The 20912-nt window shown below is 40.6% G+C and overlaps 1 protein-coding gene across 1 annotated transcript in view; it reads left to right on the forward strand.

Moving 5' to 3' along the window:
* Positions 1–20912, forward strand: part of ADAM10 (ADAM metallopeptidase domain 10) — a 166487-nt gene that overhangs the window by 33591 nt on the left and 111984 nt on the right. The window contains exon 2 of the mRNA XM_014581853.1: positions 17620–17770. Within this exon, the coding sequence (XP_014437339.1) occupies positions 17620–17770 (151 nt within the window). The remainder of the gene's footprint in view (positions 1–17619; positions 17771–20912) is intronic.

Raw genomic sequence — 20912 nt, forward strand, 5'->3', positions numbered from 1 at the left:
TAAAATTGGGGGACTGGCAGGCGGCGTGGTGGTTGAGGTTGCTGGACTCTCACATGGCCAACCACCGTTCATGTCCCAGACCTTGTGGCTTGCTTTTTCACTTTTCCTCTCCCTCTTTCTCTCTCTCTATTTATTCTAATTTCTGGTAAAATAAGAATAAATAAAGTGAAATAAAATAATTCTTAGAAAAATTGTAACTAGATGAATAGAAGATTTAAGTGCAAAGCAGGATCAATAAAATGCTAGGAAAGAAAATAATAATTTTAGAATTTTGCATGCAAACTCATGGGTCTCATGAATTCCTGCCAGAGGTTGTATTAGTTAGGGTTGTCTAGAGAGATAGAACCTATAGAATATACACGTTTATATGTATAAATCCTATAGCAACACAGAGAGGTAGATACATAGATATAGAAAATAGGTATAGGTAAATAGATGATGTGAGGGAATTAGGGAAACTGTGGTTATGGAGGCCAAGAAGTTCTACTATAGCGTCTTAAAGCTAGAGATCCTGAGATGCCAGTAATGCAAGGCAGTGCATTTCAAGACCTAAGGCCTGAGAACCATGAGTGCCAGTAATGTAACTGCCCCTGGCTGAAGACCTGAGGACCTGGGGGAGGCTCTGGGATTGAGTCTTGGAGTTCAAAAGCTGGAAAGCCTGGAGTTATGATGTCCAAGGACAGAAGAAAGGTGTCCCATCTCCATGAAGTGGGGGGAGAGAATGAATATTTTCTCTGTGTTTTTGTTCTGACCTGTTCCCTACCTGATTGGATGGTGCTTGCCCACATTGAGGGCAGATCTTCCCTACTCATTCCACTAACTCTCATGCCAGTCCCCTCCTGGCCTATTTAGGTTGGGCAGAGAACTGAACCTGGGCTTCCCACATGGCTTCTGCCTTTGAGTGGCAGTGACTTAGTTGCGGCATGAGCCACTGTGGCTGTAGCTGGGAACTTTTTCTTTTCTTTTCTTTTTTAAAAAGAATTATTTTCCACAGGGACTAGTTTTGCATCCCATGTTTAGCCAGTTTGGATACTTAAAGTTTCAGATTGTCGAAGTTCCCTGTATTGCTGTATTTTTGTAGGTGTATAAAACCCTTAATAAATTGATAATCATTCTCTTTTTGTTGTTAAAAAAGAATTATTTTATTTAACTTTATTTATTATTATTATTATTTGCTTTAATTTGACCAGAGAAAGACAGAGAGACAGAATGAGAGGCAGTGAGAACTTTTTCTAATCAGTACATTACTTGAGACATCGGTTGAAGTATTTCTTTTTACTATTAATATTTTTTTTGGGAGAGGTTTTTGCCATAGGGCATGTGCATTCTCTAGAAAGACAGAGAGAGACAGAGAGACAGTGAGAAGTCACTCCCCCAGGGGGATGGACATGCACCCACATGCACCCGGAGTGAGTTTAAGCCACAAGGTCGAGGACTCAAACCACGGTCAACTACTTGGGAGTCCAGTGACTTAGTCACTACGCTATCTGCTGGTCCCTTATTATTAATTTTTAATAAGAAAGAATATGAATGTGGGGAGGGAAGAAATAAAGAGAAAAAGAGACAGGTAATAATATTAAATAATTATCTTTTAAAAATAAATATTTATTTATGTATTTATACTTATTATTATTTAATTTGATGAGAGAGAGAGCAAGCAAGCAAGCTACCAGGTGGGATCTGGCTTAACTATGCACAGTGCTTAACCACTGTGCTATTGGTGGGTGGGCCTGTGTTTTATATATATATTTTTGAAGCTTATTTATTTCTTTTATGAGCGAGAGATACAGAGAAAAAGAGAAACAAAGAGACAGGCATCTGCTCCAGTGGGGTCTTGATTTACCCCCTGCTTCAGCTAGCCCTAGATTATGGGCATACATGTAATAGGAGGGAGGTCTCTGGACTTGAACTCAGAAACTTCCTATGTGAGTCTGCTGTGCAGAGTGTGGTGTTTTACCACAGTGCTACTGTCTGGCCTCTGTTTTTTTATTCTAACCATTATTTTTCCTCCTTTTTTAGTTTATTATAGGGCACATGCACTTGGAGAGAGAGAGAGAGAGAGAGAGAGAGAGAGAGAGAGAGAGAGAGAGAGAGAGAAAGAAAGAAATCACCCTTCTGGGGCCATGCCACAATCTCTTCTCCATTCTCCTCTTAGGGTTTTGGGCATGCATGCAAACTTGCCCAGCATGATTTTCAAGCTGCCAGGTCTGGGACTCGAACCTTACAGTCATCCATGTAGGATCCAGCTGCCTTAATAATCATTATGCTGCCCACTGTGCTGTCTGCTATGTATGGTAATTTTTGACTTGATGTAGAACTTTTTTTTTGGTAATGTCAGAGGATATATGAACACAAATGAGGAAGGGGGAGAGAGAGAAAGCCCTCCCCATGGGGCCTCGTTACACTTCAGTAATTTTTCCCTCTAATTCTGCATCCCATCGGGATCCTGGCCATGTACATACAGACCCAATATGGTTTTTTTTTGTTTTTGTTTTTGTTTTTGTGGAGAGGTTTTTGCCATAGGGCGCGTGTGCTCGCCAGACAGACATAGATAGACAGAAAGCGAGAAATCACCCCCCAGGAGGGATGGCCATGCCGCAATCCTTTCTCCTCCATTCTCCTCTTGGGATCTTGGGCACGCACACACACACGCCTGGCGTGAGTTTCAAGCCACCAGGTTCAGGACGTAAACCATGGTGGACTATGTGGGAGTCCAGCGACATAGCCATTACGCTAGCTGCTGGTCCCCAGACCCAGTATGTTTTTCAAATTGACAGAGCTGGGACTGGAACCCTGGTTGACCATATTTTTACATTTTGGGGAGAGTGTTCAAATTTGTTTTTCCTTTAAAGATGTTGATGTGTAGTTCATCTTAAATCCAGTTTATTATTAGAATTTGTATGTTTGTCATTGTGTACTTTCCCTCCTTCAAATTACAGTTTGAAGGATTAATTCTTTTGTGTTGTACTCAGTTGTTTTCAGGCTTGAGGTCATAATCACATACAATTTTTGGGGGAATTCTTTCTTGAGATTTTTTTAAAAAGTGGATCATAGAGCTTCTGAAGATTATGGGTAGCATGTGAAGTCCAGCGTGTTATAATCTTTTCTACATTTTCATTAATATATTCTTTTTTTTTGGTGTAGTGGTTGAGGCATTGGACTTTCACATGGCTGACTAACTGTTCTAGTCCTAGACCTGGTGTTTACTTTCTCACTTTCTCACTCTCTTTCTCTGGTCAGATTAAAAAACAATAATGTAAATGAATGAAATTAAATAAATACGTCTTTAAAAAGATAATTTTTTTTCCCTTGGATGCCTGTTTGAAAGATGTTTCTTTTCTTTCTCTTTTTCAGGTTTTTGTCATAGGGTGCATATGGCTGACAGAGAGACACAGAGACAGAGAGGGAAATTGAGAAATCACCCTGTAGAGAGGATGACCACACCTCAATCCCTTCTCCTCCATTTTCCTATCAGGATTTGAGGCACTCAGGTACATGCACCTGGTGTATTTTGGGCTGCCAGGTCTGGGACTGGAATTGTATAGTAGCATGTGGGATCCAGAGTTTTTATCACCACACCACCTTCTGGACCTGAAAGATTATAGGGACCAGCAGTTAGTGTAATGGCTATGTCGCTGGACTTCCATGTAGTTGACCGCGCTTCGAGTCCCAGACCTGGTGGCTTAAACTCAACTGGGCGCATGTGCGTGCGTACCCAAAATCCTGAGAGGAGAATGGAGGAGAAGGGATTGCGGCGTGGCCATCCTCACCCAGGGGGTGATTTCTCGCTTTCTGTCTCTCTGTCTCTCTCTCTGTCTGTTTGGTGAGTGCACACGCCCTATAGCAAAAACCTCTCCAAAAAAGAAAAAGAAAAGAAAAAGAAAAAAAGATTATTATTATTATTTTAGTCTTTATTTTTTTCCCTCCCATAGAGCATGTGTGCTTGCCAGAGAGAGGCAGAGAAAGAGAGTAAGAAAGAAATTACCGCGCCCCCCTCCCCCCCAGTGGGTATGTCCATGCTACAATCTCTCTCCTCCATTTTCCTCTTGGGATTCTGAGCATGTGTGCATATGCTCCCAGAGTGATTTTCAAGTTACTGGGTCTGGGACTAGAACTGTGATTGCCCACGTGAGAATCCAGCACCTTAAACACCGTGTCTCCTGCTGGCCCTGAAAGATTAATATTATTATTATTATGTCAGTATACTGGCTGTTGGGAAAAAATTCTCTGATTTGTACCCTTTTCCAACTCAAGTGGTGTAACTTCTCCCCTCTTGGCTCATTACATGCCACCAATGTAATGTTACCAAACATAAAGTTGGGAAGAGAATTTGCACTCATGAGCCTCTGTCAGCCAGCTCCAGCACAACTGGCTTTGTTCCCTACCTGGTTTCACTTTTTGAGGGTTTTCTTAACTTTTCTTTCCTTTTCTGTGTGTGTGTGTGTGTGTGTGTGTGTGTGTGTGTGTGAACGCGCGCGTGCACTGAGGCAGCTTATTATAGCCACCCCCTCCTTGTTTCCTTCTTTATTTCATTAAGTGTCAGGGGAGAGAAATTAATATAGTTTCAGTACATTATCTTTTTTTTTTTCTTCCTTTTTTTTTTTTTTTTTAAGTTTTGCTATTGGGCATGTATGCTTGCTTGACAGAAACAGAGAGAAATAAAATGAGAAAGCTCCCCCTAGGCGAATGACCATGCTGCAGTCCCTTCTCTTCCATTCTCACTTTGGAATTTTGTGCATACATGTAAGTGTGCCCAGTGTGTTTTCCAAACTATTGGGTCTAGGACCTGAAACATGCAGTAGACCATGTGGGATCCAGCCCCCTTAAACACCACACTATTGGCTGGCCCCAATACTTTATCTTAAAGTCAGCGTTTTATTTTTCACATTACTGAAATAATACAAATACTGGTATCTGGACATAATTAACATAGAAGCATCCATATATCTTATGTAGAAGATGATAATGAGGTGGACTTGGTAATATATATCTCTGGGTGACATTTTAACTTTCCAAATTAAATCCTGTGAATCAAGTTCTTTCTCAATTATAAAGATTCCGAAAACCATTACTCAGGTCCTTTGCCAGTGAAAGTGAACATTATGTTGCTTTATGAGATTCTTCTCGTGTGTGGGACAGAGACAAGATGACTTTGTTTAATAACGATCCGTTTATATAGATAGTTGAGCTTTTGTCACAGTGCTTTACCAGAACAGCAGTAGTTATTGTTTTAAGTTATCAGAAGTGGCAGGATATTTTGTATGAATTGTGACTTGAAAACTTGGCATTTTTGGTGTGAAGGAGTGGCAGCAATCTCTCTGCAAAGCCAGCTTGTGCTGTGGTACTCAGTTCACTTTAAAGATGTCCAGTTCAGTAACTGGAAAGTTGTTTTTCAAAATGAAAAAAACTACTCAAAAGTTGTACTACATCTTCCCCACTTGTGATTTCTTTTCTTGTTATTTTCTCTTATGTAGGTTTTTTTGGAGAGATTTTTTGCATGTGTGCTCGCTGGAGAGACAGAAAGAAAGTGAGAAATCAACCCCCCCTCTGGGGGGGGGGTGGCTACTCTGCAATCCCTTCTCCATTGTCTTCCTGAAATCTTAGGCATGCATGCACATGGCACCCTGTGTGATTTTGCAGCCACTAGGTCCTGGACTCGAACCATGGTTGGCCACATGGGAGTCCAACAATGTAATCGCTATGGCATATGCTGGTTCTTGAGTGGGTATTTTTAAAAACCCATATGTAAACTTAGTATTTTTAAGGAATATGGAAATGCATTGGTATAATATTTTCTTCCATTAGTCTTTAATTTTTGGTTTCATTCTGGTGGGCTTTATTATCTTTCTTTTTTTTTTGGAGAGATTTTTGCTATAGGGCGCGTGTGCTCACCAGAAAGACAGAGAGAGACAGAGAGACAGAATGTGAGAAAGCAGCCCCTGAGGGGATGGCCATGCTGCAATTCCTTCTCCTCCATTCTCCTCTCGGGATCTTGGGCACGCCCTCACACGCACCCAGCCTGAGTTTAAGCTGTCAGGTCCGGGACCCGAACTGCATTCGACTACTTGGGAGTCAGCGACAGAGCCATTATGCCAACTGCTAGTCCCTATTATCTTTTATACACTGACTTTCTTTGCAAGTTGCAAAGATGGTTTGGACTCTGTTCCTGTCACTTCTCTCTCTGGGAGAGGTAAATCAAGAGGATAGTGAAGTAACTCAGTAATAGTTTAAATTGAGTATGCTGTCCTTTGTAGTAAGTAATTTACAAATTTAAGGTCGTCATTGTTGCCTCCATTTTACAGATGAAAAAACACTTGAGATTTTAAAAAAGTTAAATAGTTACCCTAGCTTATGTGGTTATGGCTTAGAAATTTGAGAATTCAAAAGCAGCCTTGTGCTTACTTCAGAATCTGTGACCACAATGTGCATATATTGGTCTCAGTGTGGGAGATGAAAGCCGAGGGGGAAGTGATGATGGTGGTGTGTAGTGTATTGAACCTTTACTGTGTGATAGGCACTCTTTTAGTTGTCATACATGGTTTAAATCATGTAATCTGCGTAATAATCTTAAGAGAGCTATTCTATATTTCCTCATGTTAGAGGTAAGAAGCTGAAGCTGAGTATTTTTTCATTTGATCAGAGAAATAACTAATAAACGAATGTACAGGTTGACTCTTCCTAATCCAAAAACATGAAATCGCAAATGTTCCAAATCTGAAATGCCTTTTCTTCTTCTTTTTTTTTTTTTTTTGGTGATGCCTGTGTGCAGTGTTGCAATCCTGCCTCTGTCTCCTGAGTAGCTGGCACCGCAGGTGTATACCACTGTAACTGAGCTGTAAGAGAATGAAAGCGACTTTACATCATGCTTTAGTCTTGGAGTCCATCTTAATAGATGAACTCTTAGGGAAAATCAGTCTGTAACTTCCCCCTCACAGTGGATCTGGAATGAACGTTAGCAGGAACTTTTTATGATAGAGATTTTATCAGCGTAAGCATTGCATAGCCACACATAGCCCTTCTGCTGCTTCTAAAGCAGCATCTAAGACCAACTCCATTTTGCTCCTGCTGCTTCATTAATCACTGCTTATCTTTAAGCCACTTGCAGAGAACTGAAACCAGTCATTCTGCCACATACATGTCCAGAAGGAAGACTGCTCTTCAAACCAAGATAACCTACCTAGCACTATCAGGTCACCTATGACCCTTCCTGAAGACAAATGACCAGGCCTCCTCATGATTTTGCTCCAAGATGTTGAAAAACTTACCCTTTGCTTCTAGATATATATTCCAGTGGCCCTTTTCCCCTTAAGAAGTTTTCTATCTTGTCCAGTACGTTGGAGACAGTTATGGATCAGGTCCATTCACTCCCGAGGGCTGGCCTCACTGAAATAAATTCTTTTCCTTATTCACCAATCCTTGTCTCTGTCACGCAGCTAGTGGCATGGACCTGATTTCAGATCCCTTGGAATGAGCATCCCTGCCTGTTTCTAATCAGCACTGCACCCGGGTTCTCGCTCTGTTCTCAGGCCAGCCTGGAGCCTTGGATCCCATTGCCTTAGCCTTCTGTATGGTTGGTACTACAGTCATGTGCCACTGCCGCTGGCCTGCCAGGCAGCAGCGTCAAGCACCTGCTTTGGTGGCTAGACCAATATCCAAAACCTTTTGGGTGCCTACCTGATGCCACAAGTAGAAAATTCTGCATCTGACCTCATGTAATGGGTTGTAGTCAAAATGTTGCAATACAAAAATGTTGTATAAAATTATTTTCAGCCTAGGGACCAGCAGTTAGCATAATGGCAATGTCGCTGGACTCCCATGTAGTTGACCATGGTTCAAGTTTCGGACCTGGTGACTTAAACTCACGCTGGGCGCGTGTGCGTGCATGCCCAAGATCCCGAGAGGAGAATGGAGGAGAAGGGATTGAGGCGTGGCCAGCCCTCTGGGGGGAGATTCCTTGCTTTCTGTCTCTCCGTCTCTCTCTGTCTTTCTGGCGAGTGCATGTGCCCTATAGCAAAAACCTCTCAAAAAAAACAAAAAGTCAAAATTATTTTTAGTCTATATGTGTAAGGTATATATGTAAGCATAAATGAATTTTGTGTTTAGGCTGAAGTCTCATCCCGAAAATATCTCACGTATATGCAGATCTTCCAAAACGTGAAAAATCCGAAATCTGAAACTCTTCTGGTGCCAAGCATTTTTGTTAAGGGATACTTGATGTGCAATGAGATTCAAACTGACCTGCAGTGGGATTCAGACTGTATTCTAGCAAATAGTGCTTTGCCCCACCATGGGCGCATGTGCTGGAAGTCAGTGCTACTCAGCAGGCTGAGTCCATAGTTCTGGGTTTGATTCCTGGCTCACCCTAAAAATTGGCATGGTGACATGTGCCTGTAGTCCCTTGGAGGTTTGTGACATAGCAAGCAAGTCTAAGAAAAAATGCTTAAAGTAAAATTTACCATTTAAACATTTCTAGGTGTATAGTTCACTAGTGGTAAGTGTAGTTACGTTGTTATGGAACTAATCTCCAGAGCTTAAACTTTCACTTCAGTATTTGAGCTCTTAATTTAATAGTGAATATCAACTGCATAAACAAAATGTTGAGTAGTGGAGCACAAAGACTTTGAGCAGTGTTATGGGTGAACCATCATCGTTTATAAAAATTATTTGTTGTCTATATAAGGGAAGTTTTCTTTAAGAAGAAATTTTACTTGATTTGTTTTTTAAAAAATCACTCTCTCTCTGGGACCAGCAGTTGGCGTAGTGGCTATGTTGCTGGACTCCTATGTAGTTGACCACGGTTCGAGTCCAGGACCCGATGGCTTAAACTCATGTCGGGCCTGTGTGTGGTGTGTGTGTGTGTGTTCCCAAGATCCCGAGAGGAGAATGGAGGAGAAGGGATTGCGGCATGGCCATCCCCCCCAGGGGGTGATTTCTCGCTTTCTGTCTCTCTGTCTTTCTCTGCCTTTCTGGTGAGTGCATGCACCCTATAGAAAAAAAACCTCTAAAAAAAAATAGAAAAAAAAATCACTCTCTTGTAAATTGGTTCTGGTGAAGATGAAGAAACAGGGACCAGATTTCTCTTGCTGCGTCAGATACATAAAGGTTTTAAAGACTTTGGTCATCACACAGTGAAGGAACCCTGAGAAAGGGGAAACAAAAGGGCAAGTCTTAAGATTGCACCAGTATTCTGCCTTGACAGAGTTTCCTGGCTGTGGGGCTAGGAGAGGGAACCTAGGTGGAAGACTGATCGATTCCCTGAGTTGGGGAAATGGAACTGAGAGTCAAGGGAGACCCAAGTGCCTGGAGTTCACAGGCGAGTGTCAGAGAGCAGGGAGCTATGTAGAGACAGGGGTTCTCCAGGATCTTCAGTGTGCCCCTGCAGTGTCAGCAAAGCACCGACGAGTGCTTGCATAAGAGGAAATAGCCCTAGGAAAGGGTCATCCCAGAAGATTACATTGAACAGAGTCTGGTGCTCACATAGGGTCAAGGACAGGGCCCAGTTCTCATTGGCCAGACTGGATAAGGTTACAGTTCATGGAGCAATGTGTGGAGTACTTAGATAGGTCTGGCCTTAATACTGGATGTAATTAGCTTTAGACTGAGCACTGGGTCACCAAACGCATCCTAATTTAGCAAGACCTGAAAGGATCATACGTTTCTAAGGAACTTTACTTTGTTTCAGAACAAAGCTCAAGAATATATGTAAGAATTCCAAAAAAATCAGTCAATAAATTAAAAGCAAGCTGTGGCAGTGCAGTAATAATGCAGTGTTCATAATGCTGAAGCCACATGGGAAGGTCTGCACTCACCTCTTAAGGTCTCCCCATATATGCCAGAGAGCTGTGTGTGCGCGCGTGAGCACATATGTGCATGCGCCTGTGATCCTGGCTGGGGGTGGATCGTGGTGTGAGGACTGTTGTGTTGGGGGGTACCCCCTCATATAAAATAAATAAATAGACTGAAGATTTCAGAGAGTGTCCAGCACTAAAGAAGGTAAAATCCACAGTATCTGGTATCTATTCAAAAATTATGAAGCATGCAGTAAGCAGAAAAATACAGCCTGTAATGAGAAGAATGAATAATTAGTTGGAACCATTTATGAACTGACACAGTTATTAGAATTAGCAGACAAGAACATGGACTTAATTTTATTTCATATGTTTAAAAGGTTAAGTAGAGACAGAAAAAGATAGAAAACAGACACAAACCTAATTTATAGGGATGAAAACAGTTACAATATTATTGATGGCAAGGATGCTAGGTGGTGTTAATGACAGATTAGAATCACAGAATATCAGTAAACTGTTGGCTTGTCAAAACAGTCAAAATGCATTTTTGCATAGAAAAAAATACGACATGACTTTTCCAATGACCCAATAGAAGACATAACAATAGTAATTATCCAACATGAAAAGTTTTTTTTGTTGTTGTTCTAGGGTGCTTGCTAGACAGAGAGGGAGGGAGGGAGATAAATAAATCTCTCCTCAGGGGGATGGCCACAGTGCAATCCCTTCTCTTCATCCTCCTCTTGGGATTTTGGGCAAACACAGGTGCCCAGTATGTTTTTCAAGGTGCAGGGTCAGGGACTTGAACCATGCATCTGGTCATGTAGGATCCAACTGCCTTAACCTCTATGCCATCTGCCAGCTTCCGAAACAATAACTTTTTAAAAAAGAATGATTTATTTAGTTTTATTCATTCATCTATTTTTAATTAGAGAGAGAGAGACAGAGACAGACAGACAGAGAGAGAGAGAGAGAGAGAGGAAGTGAGAAAGCAAGCCACAAAGTCTGGGACTTGAACTGTGGTCAGCCACATGGGAGTGTTTAGCCACTTAACCACCATGCCTCCTGCTGGTCCCCTGAAACAATAACTTTAAAAAAAAATATGAAAAGGGATTGGTTTGGTAGCATAGTAGTTGAAGGAGCTAGATCCCACCAGGCCAACTGCTGTTTGAATCCCAGCCCTCATGCCTCAAAAAACACACTGGGGTGTGTGTGTGTGTGTTTGTGTGTGTTTGTTTTAAAAAATCCTAATAGGATGGAGGAATAGAGGTCAGAAGAATGTGGCATGATCATACCCTGCTGGGGAGTGCTCTTTCTCCCTCTCTCTCTCTGGTGTGCAAAGTAGCCTCTGGCATTAAAAAATAATGTCTGGAAAGACTGTCAGTGGGATATCGGGAAATTTCAAGTACCTCAAAGCAGTCCCATTTTACCTCATTGTAGTAATGCTGATAAATGCCCACTAGGTCAGTTCATCACGGTTAGATCACAGAGGTACTGTAACAGTCCCACACTACAGTGCTACTAGATGATAGGCATTTCTTCCTTGGGACCAACAGTTAGCATAATGGCTATGTCGCTGGACTCCCATGTAGTCGACTGTGGTTTGAGTTCTGGACCCAGTGGCTTAAACTCACACCGGGCGCGTGTGCGTGTGTGCCCAAGATCCTGAGAGGAGAATGGAAAAGGGATTATGGCATGGCCATCCTCCCCCCGGGGGGCAGGGGAGTGATTTCTTCCTTTCTATCTCTCTATCTCTCTCAGTCTTTCCGGTGAGTGCACACGCCCTGTAGCAAAAACCTCCCCCCCACCCCCCAAAAAAAACCTTTCTTATAGGGGCCGGCAGGTGGCATGGTGGTTAAGGTGTTGTACTCCCACATGGTTGACTGTTGTTTGAGGGCTTGCTTTCTCAATTTCCTTCTCTCTTTCTCTAGTCAAATTAGAAGAAAATAATAATTTCTTTCAAAATTGTTTTAAAAAAGTATCCATTTAATTTTTATTATTATTTTTCAGTTTGCTATAGGGCATGTGCACTCACCAGAGAGAAAAGAGACAAAGAGAGAAAGAGAGGAGAACAGTGAGAAAGCAAGTCCCCAGGTCTGGGACTTGAACTGCTATTGACTGTGTGGGAGTCCAGTGCCTCAACCAGTATGCCACCTGTTGGCCCCAAATTAATAATTCTAAAAAAAAATGTTCAAGACCAGCAAATGGGCTAACGGTTACATCACTAGACTCCCACAAAGTTTACTGCAGTTTGAGTCTTGGATCCAGCAGCTTAAATTTCATGTTGGGCACATGTGCATGTGTGCCCAAAATTCTGGGAGAAGAGTGGAGGAGAAGGGATTGCAATGTGGCCATTCCCCCTGGGGGGTGATTTCTCTCTTTCTGTGTCTGTTGCTTTGGTGAGTGTAAGCACCCGATAGCAAAAATCTCTCTCTTGCTAAAAAAATAAATAAAACTTCATTATAATCTTATCGGCCCACCATTGTATATGGAGCTTGTTGTTTATTGCAGTGTTGTTATTGGGGGCATGACTGAATATTTATAATTGGAGTCCTTGGGCGAGGGGCAGCTGAAGAGAATCAGGAAAAATATTTTAGAGAAACAAAAAGCCAGATAAAAAGACCTATAAACCTACAAATCTAAGAGGGTCACTGAAACAAAAGCTCAAGAAATATGAAGAAAACTATACCATATCACATTATAATCAAATTGTTCAAAGCCAGGAATAAAGAGGAAAATCTTCAAAGCAACCTAGGGGAATAAGACATGTTATTTTTAAAGGAGCGAAGACAAGGATGACAGTATATATAAAAATATATTTTTTTTTTTTTTTTTTTTTTTTTTGTCAGAGGACAAATGGAAAGATCATGGAACAACATTTTTAAAGTACTTAATGAAAAAAAAAGTCTCCCTACCATTCTGTGCTCAGTGAAAAACATTTTAGAAAACAAAGCTAAAATGAAAAAATTTTAGATATGAAAAGGCTGGAAAAATTTATTATCAGTGGAAGAAATGTTAAAGGAATTCATTCAGGTAGAAAGAAAATGATACCAGATGGAAATTTGGTTTCACACAAAGGCACTAGAAATGATAAATATAGAAGATTTTCATTTAAGTCTCTCTAGAAGACAATTTGTGTCTATTTAAACCAGAATAATAGCAATGTAATATGGTGTTTGAGTTATGTGTAAGTCAGATATGTGGTGACAGTGGCCTAATGGCCCAGGAGGAGAGAAAAGGCACTGCACTAATTCTTATACCTGAAGTAGTATAGGAGCACTTGAAGGTAGGTTGGGGCAAGTGAAAGCTATGTACTATCGATCTTTACACAACCACTACGATAGCCAACAGAGCTAACAAGGCAATGAAGAGTTAAAAGGGAATAAAAGAAAATTTTGGCCAAAAGAAGGCAAAAAAAAAAAAAAAAAAAAAAAAAAAAAGGAAAAGGGAACAGAAATCAGGGGAAAAAAAAAAAAAAAAAAAAAAGGTAAAGGGAACAGAGATCAGGTGAGACAAATAGAAAATAAATAGCAAAGTGATATTCTTAAACCTAACAACATTAATAACCACTTTACATGTAAATGATCTAAATACTCCCAACTAAAAGACAGAGCTTGTCAGATTGGATAAAAAGCAAAAAACAACTAAATACTGCCTATAACAAACTCAGTTTTTATTTATTTATTTATTTAGCTTTAGGGCACATGTGCTTATCAGACACGCACACACACACACACACACACACACACACACACAGAGGAAGAGGGAAAGTGAAAAACCAACCTCCTTCCCCCCAGAGGAGTGGCTGTGCAACAGTTACTTCTCCCCCATTCTCCTTTTAGGACTTTGGGCATACATGCACACAGGCCCAGCATGTTTTTTTAAGCTGCCAGGTTTGAGATTAAAACCACATAGTTACCTGGTGGAATCCAGCCACTTGAACCACCAAGGCACTGGCTGGCTGCTCAAACTCACTTTAAATGTAAAGACAAATAGGTTAAGAGGATGGAGGGAGGGTTTGGCCTAAGGTTAAGAGAGCGAGCTGATCCCACATGACTAATCATGGTTCAAATCCCAGTCTTGGTCTTTGAAAACACTCAGGGCACATGATACTCCTGGGCTCCAGATCCCAACAGGATGGAGAAGCGGAGGAAAAGGGATTGTGGCATGAACACTCTGCACTGGAGGGTGCTTTTTCTCTGTACCTCTCTGTCTCTCTCTCTGACAAGTGCATGTGCCCTCTGGCAACTTAATAAAAAGGCGAAAATATAGTAATATCTCTGTCTTGACTGATAGGCATGGTATTTATGCCGGAAAAAGCAATGCTGTACACTGTAAAGATATATGTGATTGGGGCCGGCAGGTGGCTTAGTTAAGGACGCTAGACTCGCACATGGTGGTTTGAGTCTTGGACCTGGCAGCTTGCTTTCTTGTCCTGACCCGTGGGACAGTCGAACAGGCTACCTGAGTGAGAGAGCGGAGGTCTGGAACTGGTGCAGCGTCACAGCACGGGAGTCACAGCACGGGAGCGACAGTGTCACAGCTCTGAATGGTATACAGTCGCTCGTTTATTGAGGGCCAGAGAACATTCTTATATACACAGCAGGGTGGTAATTTGCTGCTCAACATGTAAATAAAGGATATGTTTTGGACCAGTAATTGATTGTTTTGTCAGGTGGCATTAACCAGGAGGCGGAGCTTAGGGGCGGATTGCTGTGGGACCTGATTGAGAAGCTGCTCGCGGATGTTAGCTAGGTTGGGGAGCCTAGGGGTGGATTGTTTACTCCCGGAACAGGGAAGTCCGGAGATCCTGTGAAAGTCATTTCAGCCATTTTGGTCCATGTGGCTCTCCACACTTTCTCTCTTTCTCTCTCTTACACTGTTTCTCTCTGGTCACATTAAAAAATAAATAAAGTTAAAATAAAATAGAAAATAATTCTTTAAAAAATATATGTGATTAAATGTAAATTAAAAAATGAAATTATGGAAAAGATCATGCTAGTTGAAAAAAGACATGGAATGGCTATATTAATATCAGACGAAGCAGATTTTTTTAGAGCATAGAATATTAGAAAAGATAAAGTCACTTGATAATCATTACAGGAGTGAATTTCAAAGACATGATAATTATAAACATTTATGTATTTAACAGCAGAGCTTCAGAAATAAATGAATTAAAAGGAAAAATTGAGAAAGAGAGATTTTAGTATCCTTTCCTCAATAGGGTAGACAGAAAATCAGTAAAATAATAGAAAAGTGGAACAATACTGTTGACCAGATTGACCTGATTGATATTACAGAACTCCAGCAATACAAGTAGAGATTGATATTTTTACAACACTATAACAACAGAATACACATTCTTTTTAAATGCATATGAAACATTTGCAAAGACAGACCATATTATGGAACATAAAAGAAATCTCAGGGTACTGAAAAGGATCATTGTCATTATAAAGTAAGTTCTCGGGCTATAGGGCAATTAGAAGTTAGTTAAAGAATGATAACGGAAAAATTCTCAATATTTAAAGAACTTCTAAATAACACATGGGTCAAAGATGAAATCAAAAGAGAAGGGACCCATCTGCTGTGGTTCGGCAGTAGCACGAGTTCCCTACAAGTCTGGAGGCACATGGTCAATCATGGGTTCAGATTCCTAGATAAACTTGAAGGCATTCTTGGCGTGTGTGCTGGTGCCTAGGTTCCTTAGGAGCTGTTGAGCTGGGAATAGGGGACTGAATTGTGATGAGATCCCGTTAAGGGGCTTCTCTCTCTCTCTCTTTGTTCCACACACTTTGTCACAAAAGCAGGGAACAATTAGAAAATGTGTTGAACAGCGTGAAAATGAAAACACAACATAATTGAATTTGTGGGCTGCTGCTAAAGCAGTACTTAGGGGACATTTGTAGCACTAAGCATGTGTGTTAGAAAAGGAGAAGAATCTTAAACCAATAGCCTCAACCTTATGAAACTAAAAGAAGAGCTAATCAAAACCAAACTGAAGGGGCTGGCAGGTGGCATTGGTGGTAGTGCTATATATCCATATGGCTGACTGTGGTTCAAACCCAGACCCAGTGGCCCCCCAAAAATCACAAATAAATAAATAAAATAAATATTATAAAAAAGTGGAAATCAACAAAATAGGGCTGGCCCTGTAGTCTTGTGGTTAAGGGAGTAAGATTTTCACATAGTTTGAAACTTGACCCTGATTGCTTATAAAACAAGCCAGTTGCATGTTTGTGTGTGTACCCCAAATCTCAGTAGGAAGAAGGAAAAGAGGTTGCAACGTGACCATGCTCATTGGGTAGGGTGCGTTCTCTTTCGATCTCTCTCTGTTGAGTGCATGTGTCCTTTAGCAAACGGAAAAAATATAGGCAAAATAAAAATAGAAAACTATTGAAGATTAATCAAAGGACCCAAAGGTATCTTTCTTTTTTATTCATGATAGAGTGAGTGTAAGTGCATGCATAGGAGAGGAAGAGAGGAAAGAATATCCTCTGCTGGGTCTGGTCATGCCACAGCCCAATCCAGTTCTTTAGCTTGTTGAATTTGTTTGTTTGCCTGGCGTGTTTCTAGCTGAGCAGTCTAGAGATTCAAGTCACAGTTGCCATGGGAGAGCCACCTTCTCTTGCTTTCTCACATTTCCATTCTCTCTTTGTCTCTGGTGAATGTTCATGCCCTACAGCATATTGAAAAAAATTAATAAATAATTATTGGAAAAAAAGAAAACCTTTCCACAAAGAAAACTCTGGGCCAAGATGACTTCAATGGTGCATTTTAACAAACCTCCAGCAATTACATCAATTTTATATAAACTTGTCCAGCAGATTGAAGAAGAGGCATCACTTTGAAAAAGTTATCTGACTTTTTCTATTTATTTTAATTTGACAGAGAGGGACAGAATGAGAGGGAGAGAAAGAGGGAAAGTGAGAAAGCAAGCCGCTGGGTCTGGAACTCCAACCACAGTCAACCATGTGGAAGTCCTTTGCTTTTAACCATCACGCCACCTGCTGGCCCTGAGATATCACTTTTATTCTGATAGCAAAAACGTTAAAAAGGTAGTAAAAGAGGGACCAGTACATGGCATAATTGTTATATTGCTGGACTCCCACCTGGCTGACTGACCTGGTGGCTTAAAACTCACGCTGAGTGTGTCTGTGATCATGAGAGAAGAATGGAGGAAAGGGGATTGCAAAGTGGCCATTCCCCTGGGGATGGGGGTGGGGGGCGATTGCTCGCATTCTATCTCTGTGTGTCTCTGGAAGCACACATGGCCCATAGCAAAAATCTGTATAAAAAAGATAGTAAAAGAAAATCATAGAGCAGTATCTCTCGTGAATATAGATAACAAAAATTCTAAACAAATTGTGGCAAGTTGAATACAGTAACATGACTGAGTGGGATTTGTATCAAGAATGTAAGGTTGGTTTATCATTTCAAAAATCAGTCAGCTTAATTCAACATACTAAACTAAAAAAAAGCTATACAGTCATGTTAGATCCAAAAAAGGCAGGTGACAAAAGTCAGCCTCTGTGTACTAAGGGATTTTTGTCATCAAAGTTTGAATAGAAGTGAACTTCTTCAGCCTGATTAAGGACATCCAAAAGAAAACTATGACATCCAAACTTTTATGTATGGCTGAAATTACCATTACACTAGGTTAAAAAATAGATGTGACCATAATATTTGTGTGTGTGTTCATAATAGTACTGGGAGTAATGAGAAAATTGTTTATACATAGTCATAGATATTTGAATACTGACAGAATCATATTAGACCTAGAAGAGACCTTCAAGATGATATTAATTCAATTTGTTGTCTATTTTTTTCATAGGTCAGTATGGGAATCCTTTAAATAAGTACATTAGACATTATGAAGGACTATCTTACAATGTGGATGCATTACACCAAAAACACCAGCGTGCCAAAAGAGCAGTGTCGCATGAAGACCAGTTTTTACGTCTAGATTTCCATGCTCATGGAAGGTGAGTAAATTCATTGCTATGTCAGAACTTCCTCTATAACCAGTCTAAGTTAAATGATAAAACTTATGTCTTTAATTATTTTGTCTGATGAAAAGTTCCCCATTTGGAAGTTCAACCACTGTGGGAATTTGGTGTATACATTAAAAAAATGTCTTCTTAAAAAAGTGGATTGTCCATTTATATTGTTAAAGAAATGATCAAATCTAAATGTTTTTGAATTTATGAATCAGATCGTCTATTAGGTTGTCGGGAAAGTTTTGATGCATTTTTCTGTGCAAAAAATGTGTCATGACTTTCTTCACAACCCAGTATTTTATTATTAGGAAATACATCTTTGAAGAAGATTCTATATTCACAATTTCCCATTACTTTTTTGGGGGAGAGCTTTTTGCTTTAGGATGTGTGCACTCAACAGAGAGACAGAGAGACAGACAGACAGACAAAGACAGTGAGAGGGAAAGTGAGAAATCTCCCCCCAAGGGGGATGGCCACATTGCAGCCTCTTGTTCTCCCTCCAGTCTCCTCCTGGGATCTTGGGCACACACGGACATGTACTGAGCATGAGTTTGAAGCTCCTAGGTCCCGGGCTTAAATTGCTATTGATCAAGTGGGAGTCCAGTGACGTAACCACTACACTGTCTGTTGGACTCTCCTATTAGTTTTTCATGTGTTTTATGGTGAATATATCTTGTGGTGCCAGTAATGAAGGTAACTAGTTTTATGTCATTGAATAAGTTATTAATTTTGTATCAGTATTTTTATCAGTATTTTTGTTTTTATCATTTATTTATTATCTGTCTATCTATCTATCTATCTATCTATCTATCTATCTGTTAGGTTGTCAGGAAAGTCATGACATATTTTTCTATGCAAAAATGCATCATGACTTTCCCAACAACCAACTATTTATTTGTTGTGATTTTCAGGCCGCCAGGTCTGGGATTTGAATTGCGGTTGCCATGTGGGAGTCCAGTACCTCAACTACAGCACCACCTGCCAGCCTCGGTTTTATCAATGTTATTTTTGTAGAGAGATACTTGCTATAGGGTGCGTGTGCTTGTCAGAGAGACAGTGAGACAGAAAGTGAGAAATCAACCCCCAGGCAGGGGGATGGACATGCAGTAATCCCTTCTCCTCTGTTCTGTTCTTGGAATCTTGGGCATGCACACACACCTGACATGAATTTTAAGCCCCTGGGTCTGGAACTGGAACTGCAGTCAACTATGTGGGAGTCCAGTGATATAACCATTACACCATCTGCTGGTCCTCCAGTCTTATCAGTTTTAAAATGATAGATGTTAGACAATTATATACTATACTGTCCACTTACTACATAGGATGGTTAAGGGATAAAGAAAAGGGAGCCAAGGTAGAATGGCAAAAATCACATTATTGAGCGCCTATAGTGTGCTAGTTACTTTACATGCATTTTCTTAATCATATCAGTACCTAGACAGAGTAAATATCTTCTTATATCTGAAGAAACTAAGGCTCAGAGAATATAACTTACACGGCACAGATTTGACCCAGACCTGGCTGACTCAAGCAATTTATATATACTTTTTTCTTTTTCTATCTGTTTGAGATACTTAGATGCAAAATTTTTGAGATCTTTGTCAGGCCTTCTATCTTTCCTTCTGTAATTAGTAAATCTATTTGTTTTGTACTTCTGCTTATGTAACCCTGATTGAGATCTCTATCACTCACTGCCTAACAGATTTCCCAGCTCTAAAGCTGTGTACTGCTACAAGATATTTCTTCAATAAAGGCTTTGTTTTTCATGTCAGCTTGTTGCTCCAAAGTCTTCAATTGAAATTTATTAGCCAGATTTGTTTATCAAGTTTCTCTCTAATAGACTATTGTAAATTTACTTGATTCCTCTGTTCAGATCAGTGTTTGTTTTACTCAGAATGGTCTTTTGGGTTTTTGCTGAATATATAATACCATATACAGTTTATTTTCTGTCATTTATCTTAAATCCTTATCATCTTCTAGTGCATAATTCAACTTCAGCCTCTTAGACACTTTGTTTCTTCCCCAGAACTTTTAAATTACTTACGGGTGTACCATAGGCATTTGACTTGTACTCTTCCTTTTCATGTATGTGTTTGTTTATTTTTCTATAACTGTGTTTTTTTGTTTCTCATAGTCATTCTGGGTATAATTTAGTGTTGTCCATTACATAGCTCATACTGTACAGGTGCTTAAGAAGGTTGTTTGCTTCAATTATAGAGGGTGCATGTGCTCACAGGAACAGGAAGAGGGGAGGGAGACGGACAGAGCACCTCTCAGCGGGATGTGTCCCCTCACAATCCTTCTCTTCTGTTTCTTCATCTCATCAGGGTTTTGGACCTACGTGCACAAAAGCTTCCCTTATTTTTCAAGCTGCCAGGGCCGGGATTCTAAATGTGCAAGTTGGTCATGTGGGATTACCCCTAGGCTACATGGCTAGCCCAAGAAATTTTAATGTGTGAAAAACCAGATAATTAGAAGTGCTATGAAACTTTAAAGTATTTTATGGGGCCGGCAGGCGGTGTGGTGGTTAAGGGCACTGGACTCCCACATGGTTGACCATGGTTTTGAGTCCTGGACCTGATGGCTTCCTTTCTCACGTTCTGTCTCTCTCTTTCTCTCTTGCTCTGTCTCTCTCTGGTCAAATTAAAATAAATAAATAAAAGATGGGACTAGCAGTTAGCATAATGGCTATGTTGCTGGATTCCCATGTAGTCGACCGCAGTTTGAGTCCCAGACCCAGTGGCTTAACACTAATGCTAGATACTCCCAAATCGCTGACCATGGTTTGAGTCCCAAACCTGGCAGTTTGCTTTCTCACTTTCCCTCTTTCTCTCTCTCTGTGTCTCTGGTCAAATTAAAATAAATGAACGAATAAATAAAATTAAATAAAAATAATTCTTTAAAAAAAATGAAGGAAGGAAGGAAGAAAGAAAGCAAGTTAAATAATCTAATTCTTGGGACCAGCAGTTGGCGTAATGGCTATGTCGCTGGACTCCCATGTAGTTGACTGCAGTTCGAGTCCCAGACCCAGTGACTTAAACTCACGCCGGGCGCGTGTGCGTGCGTGCCCAAGATCCCGAGAGGAGAATGGAGGAGAAGGGATTGCGGTGTGGCCATCCCCCCTGGG

This window comes from Tupaia chinensis, unplaced genomic scaffold (assembly GCF_000334495.1).
Source record: "Tupaia chinensis unplaced genomic scaffold, TupChi_1.0 Scaffold000063_1, whole genome shotgun sequence".
NCBI lineage: Eukaryota > Metazoa > Chordata > Mammalia > Scandentia > Tupaiidae > Tupaia > Tupaia belangeri.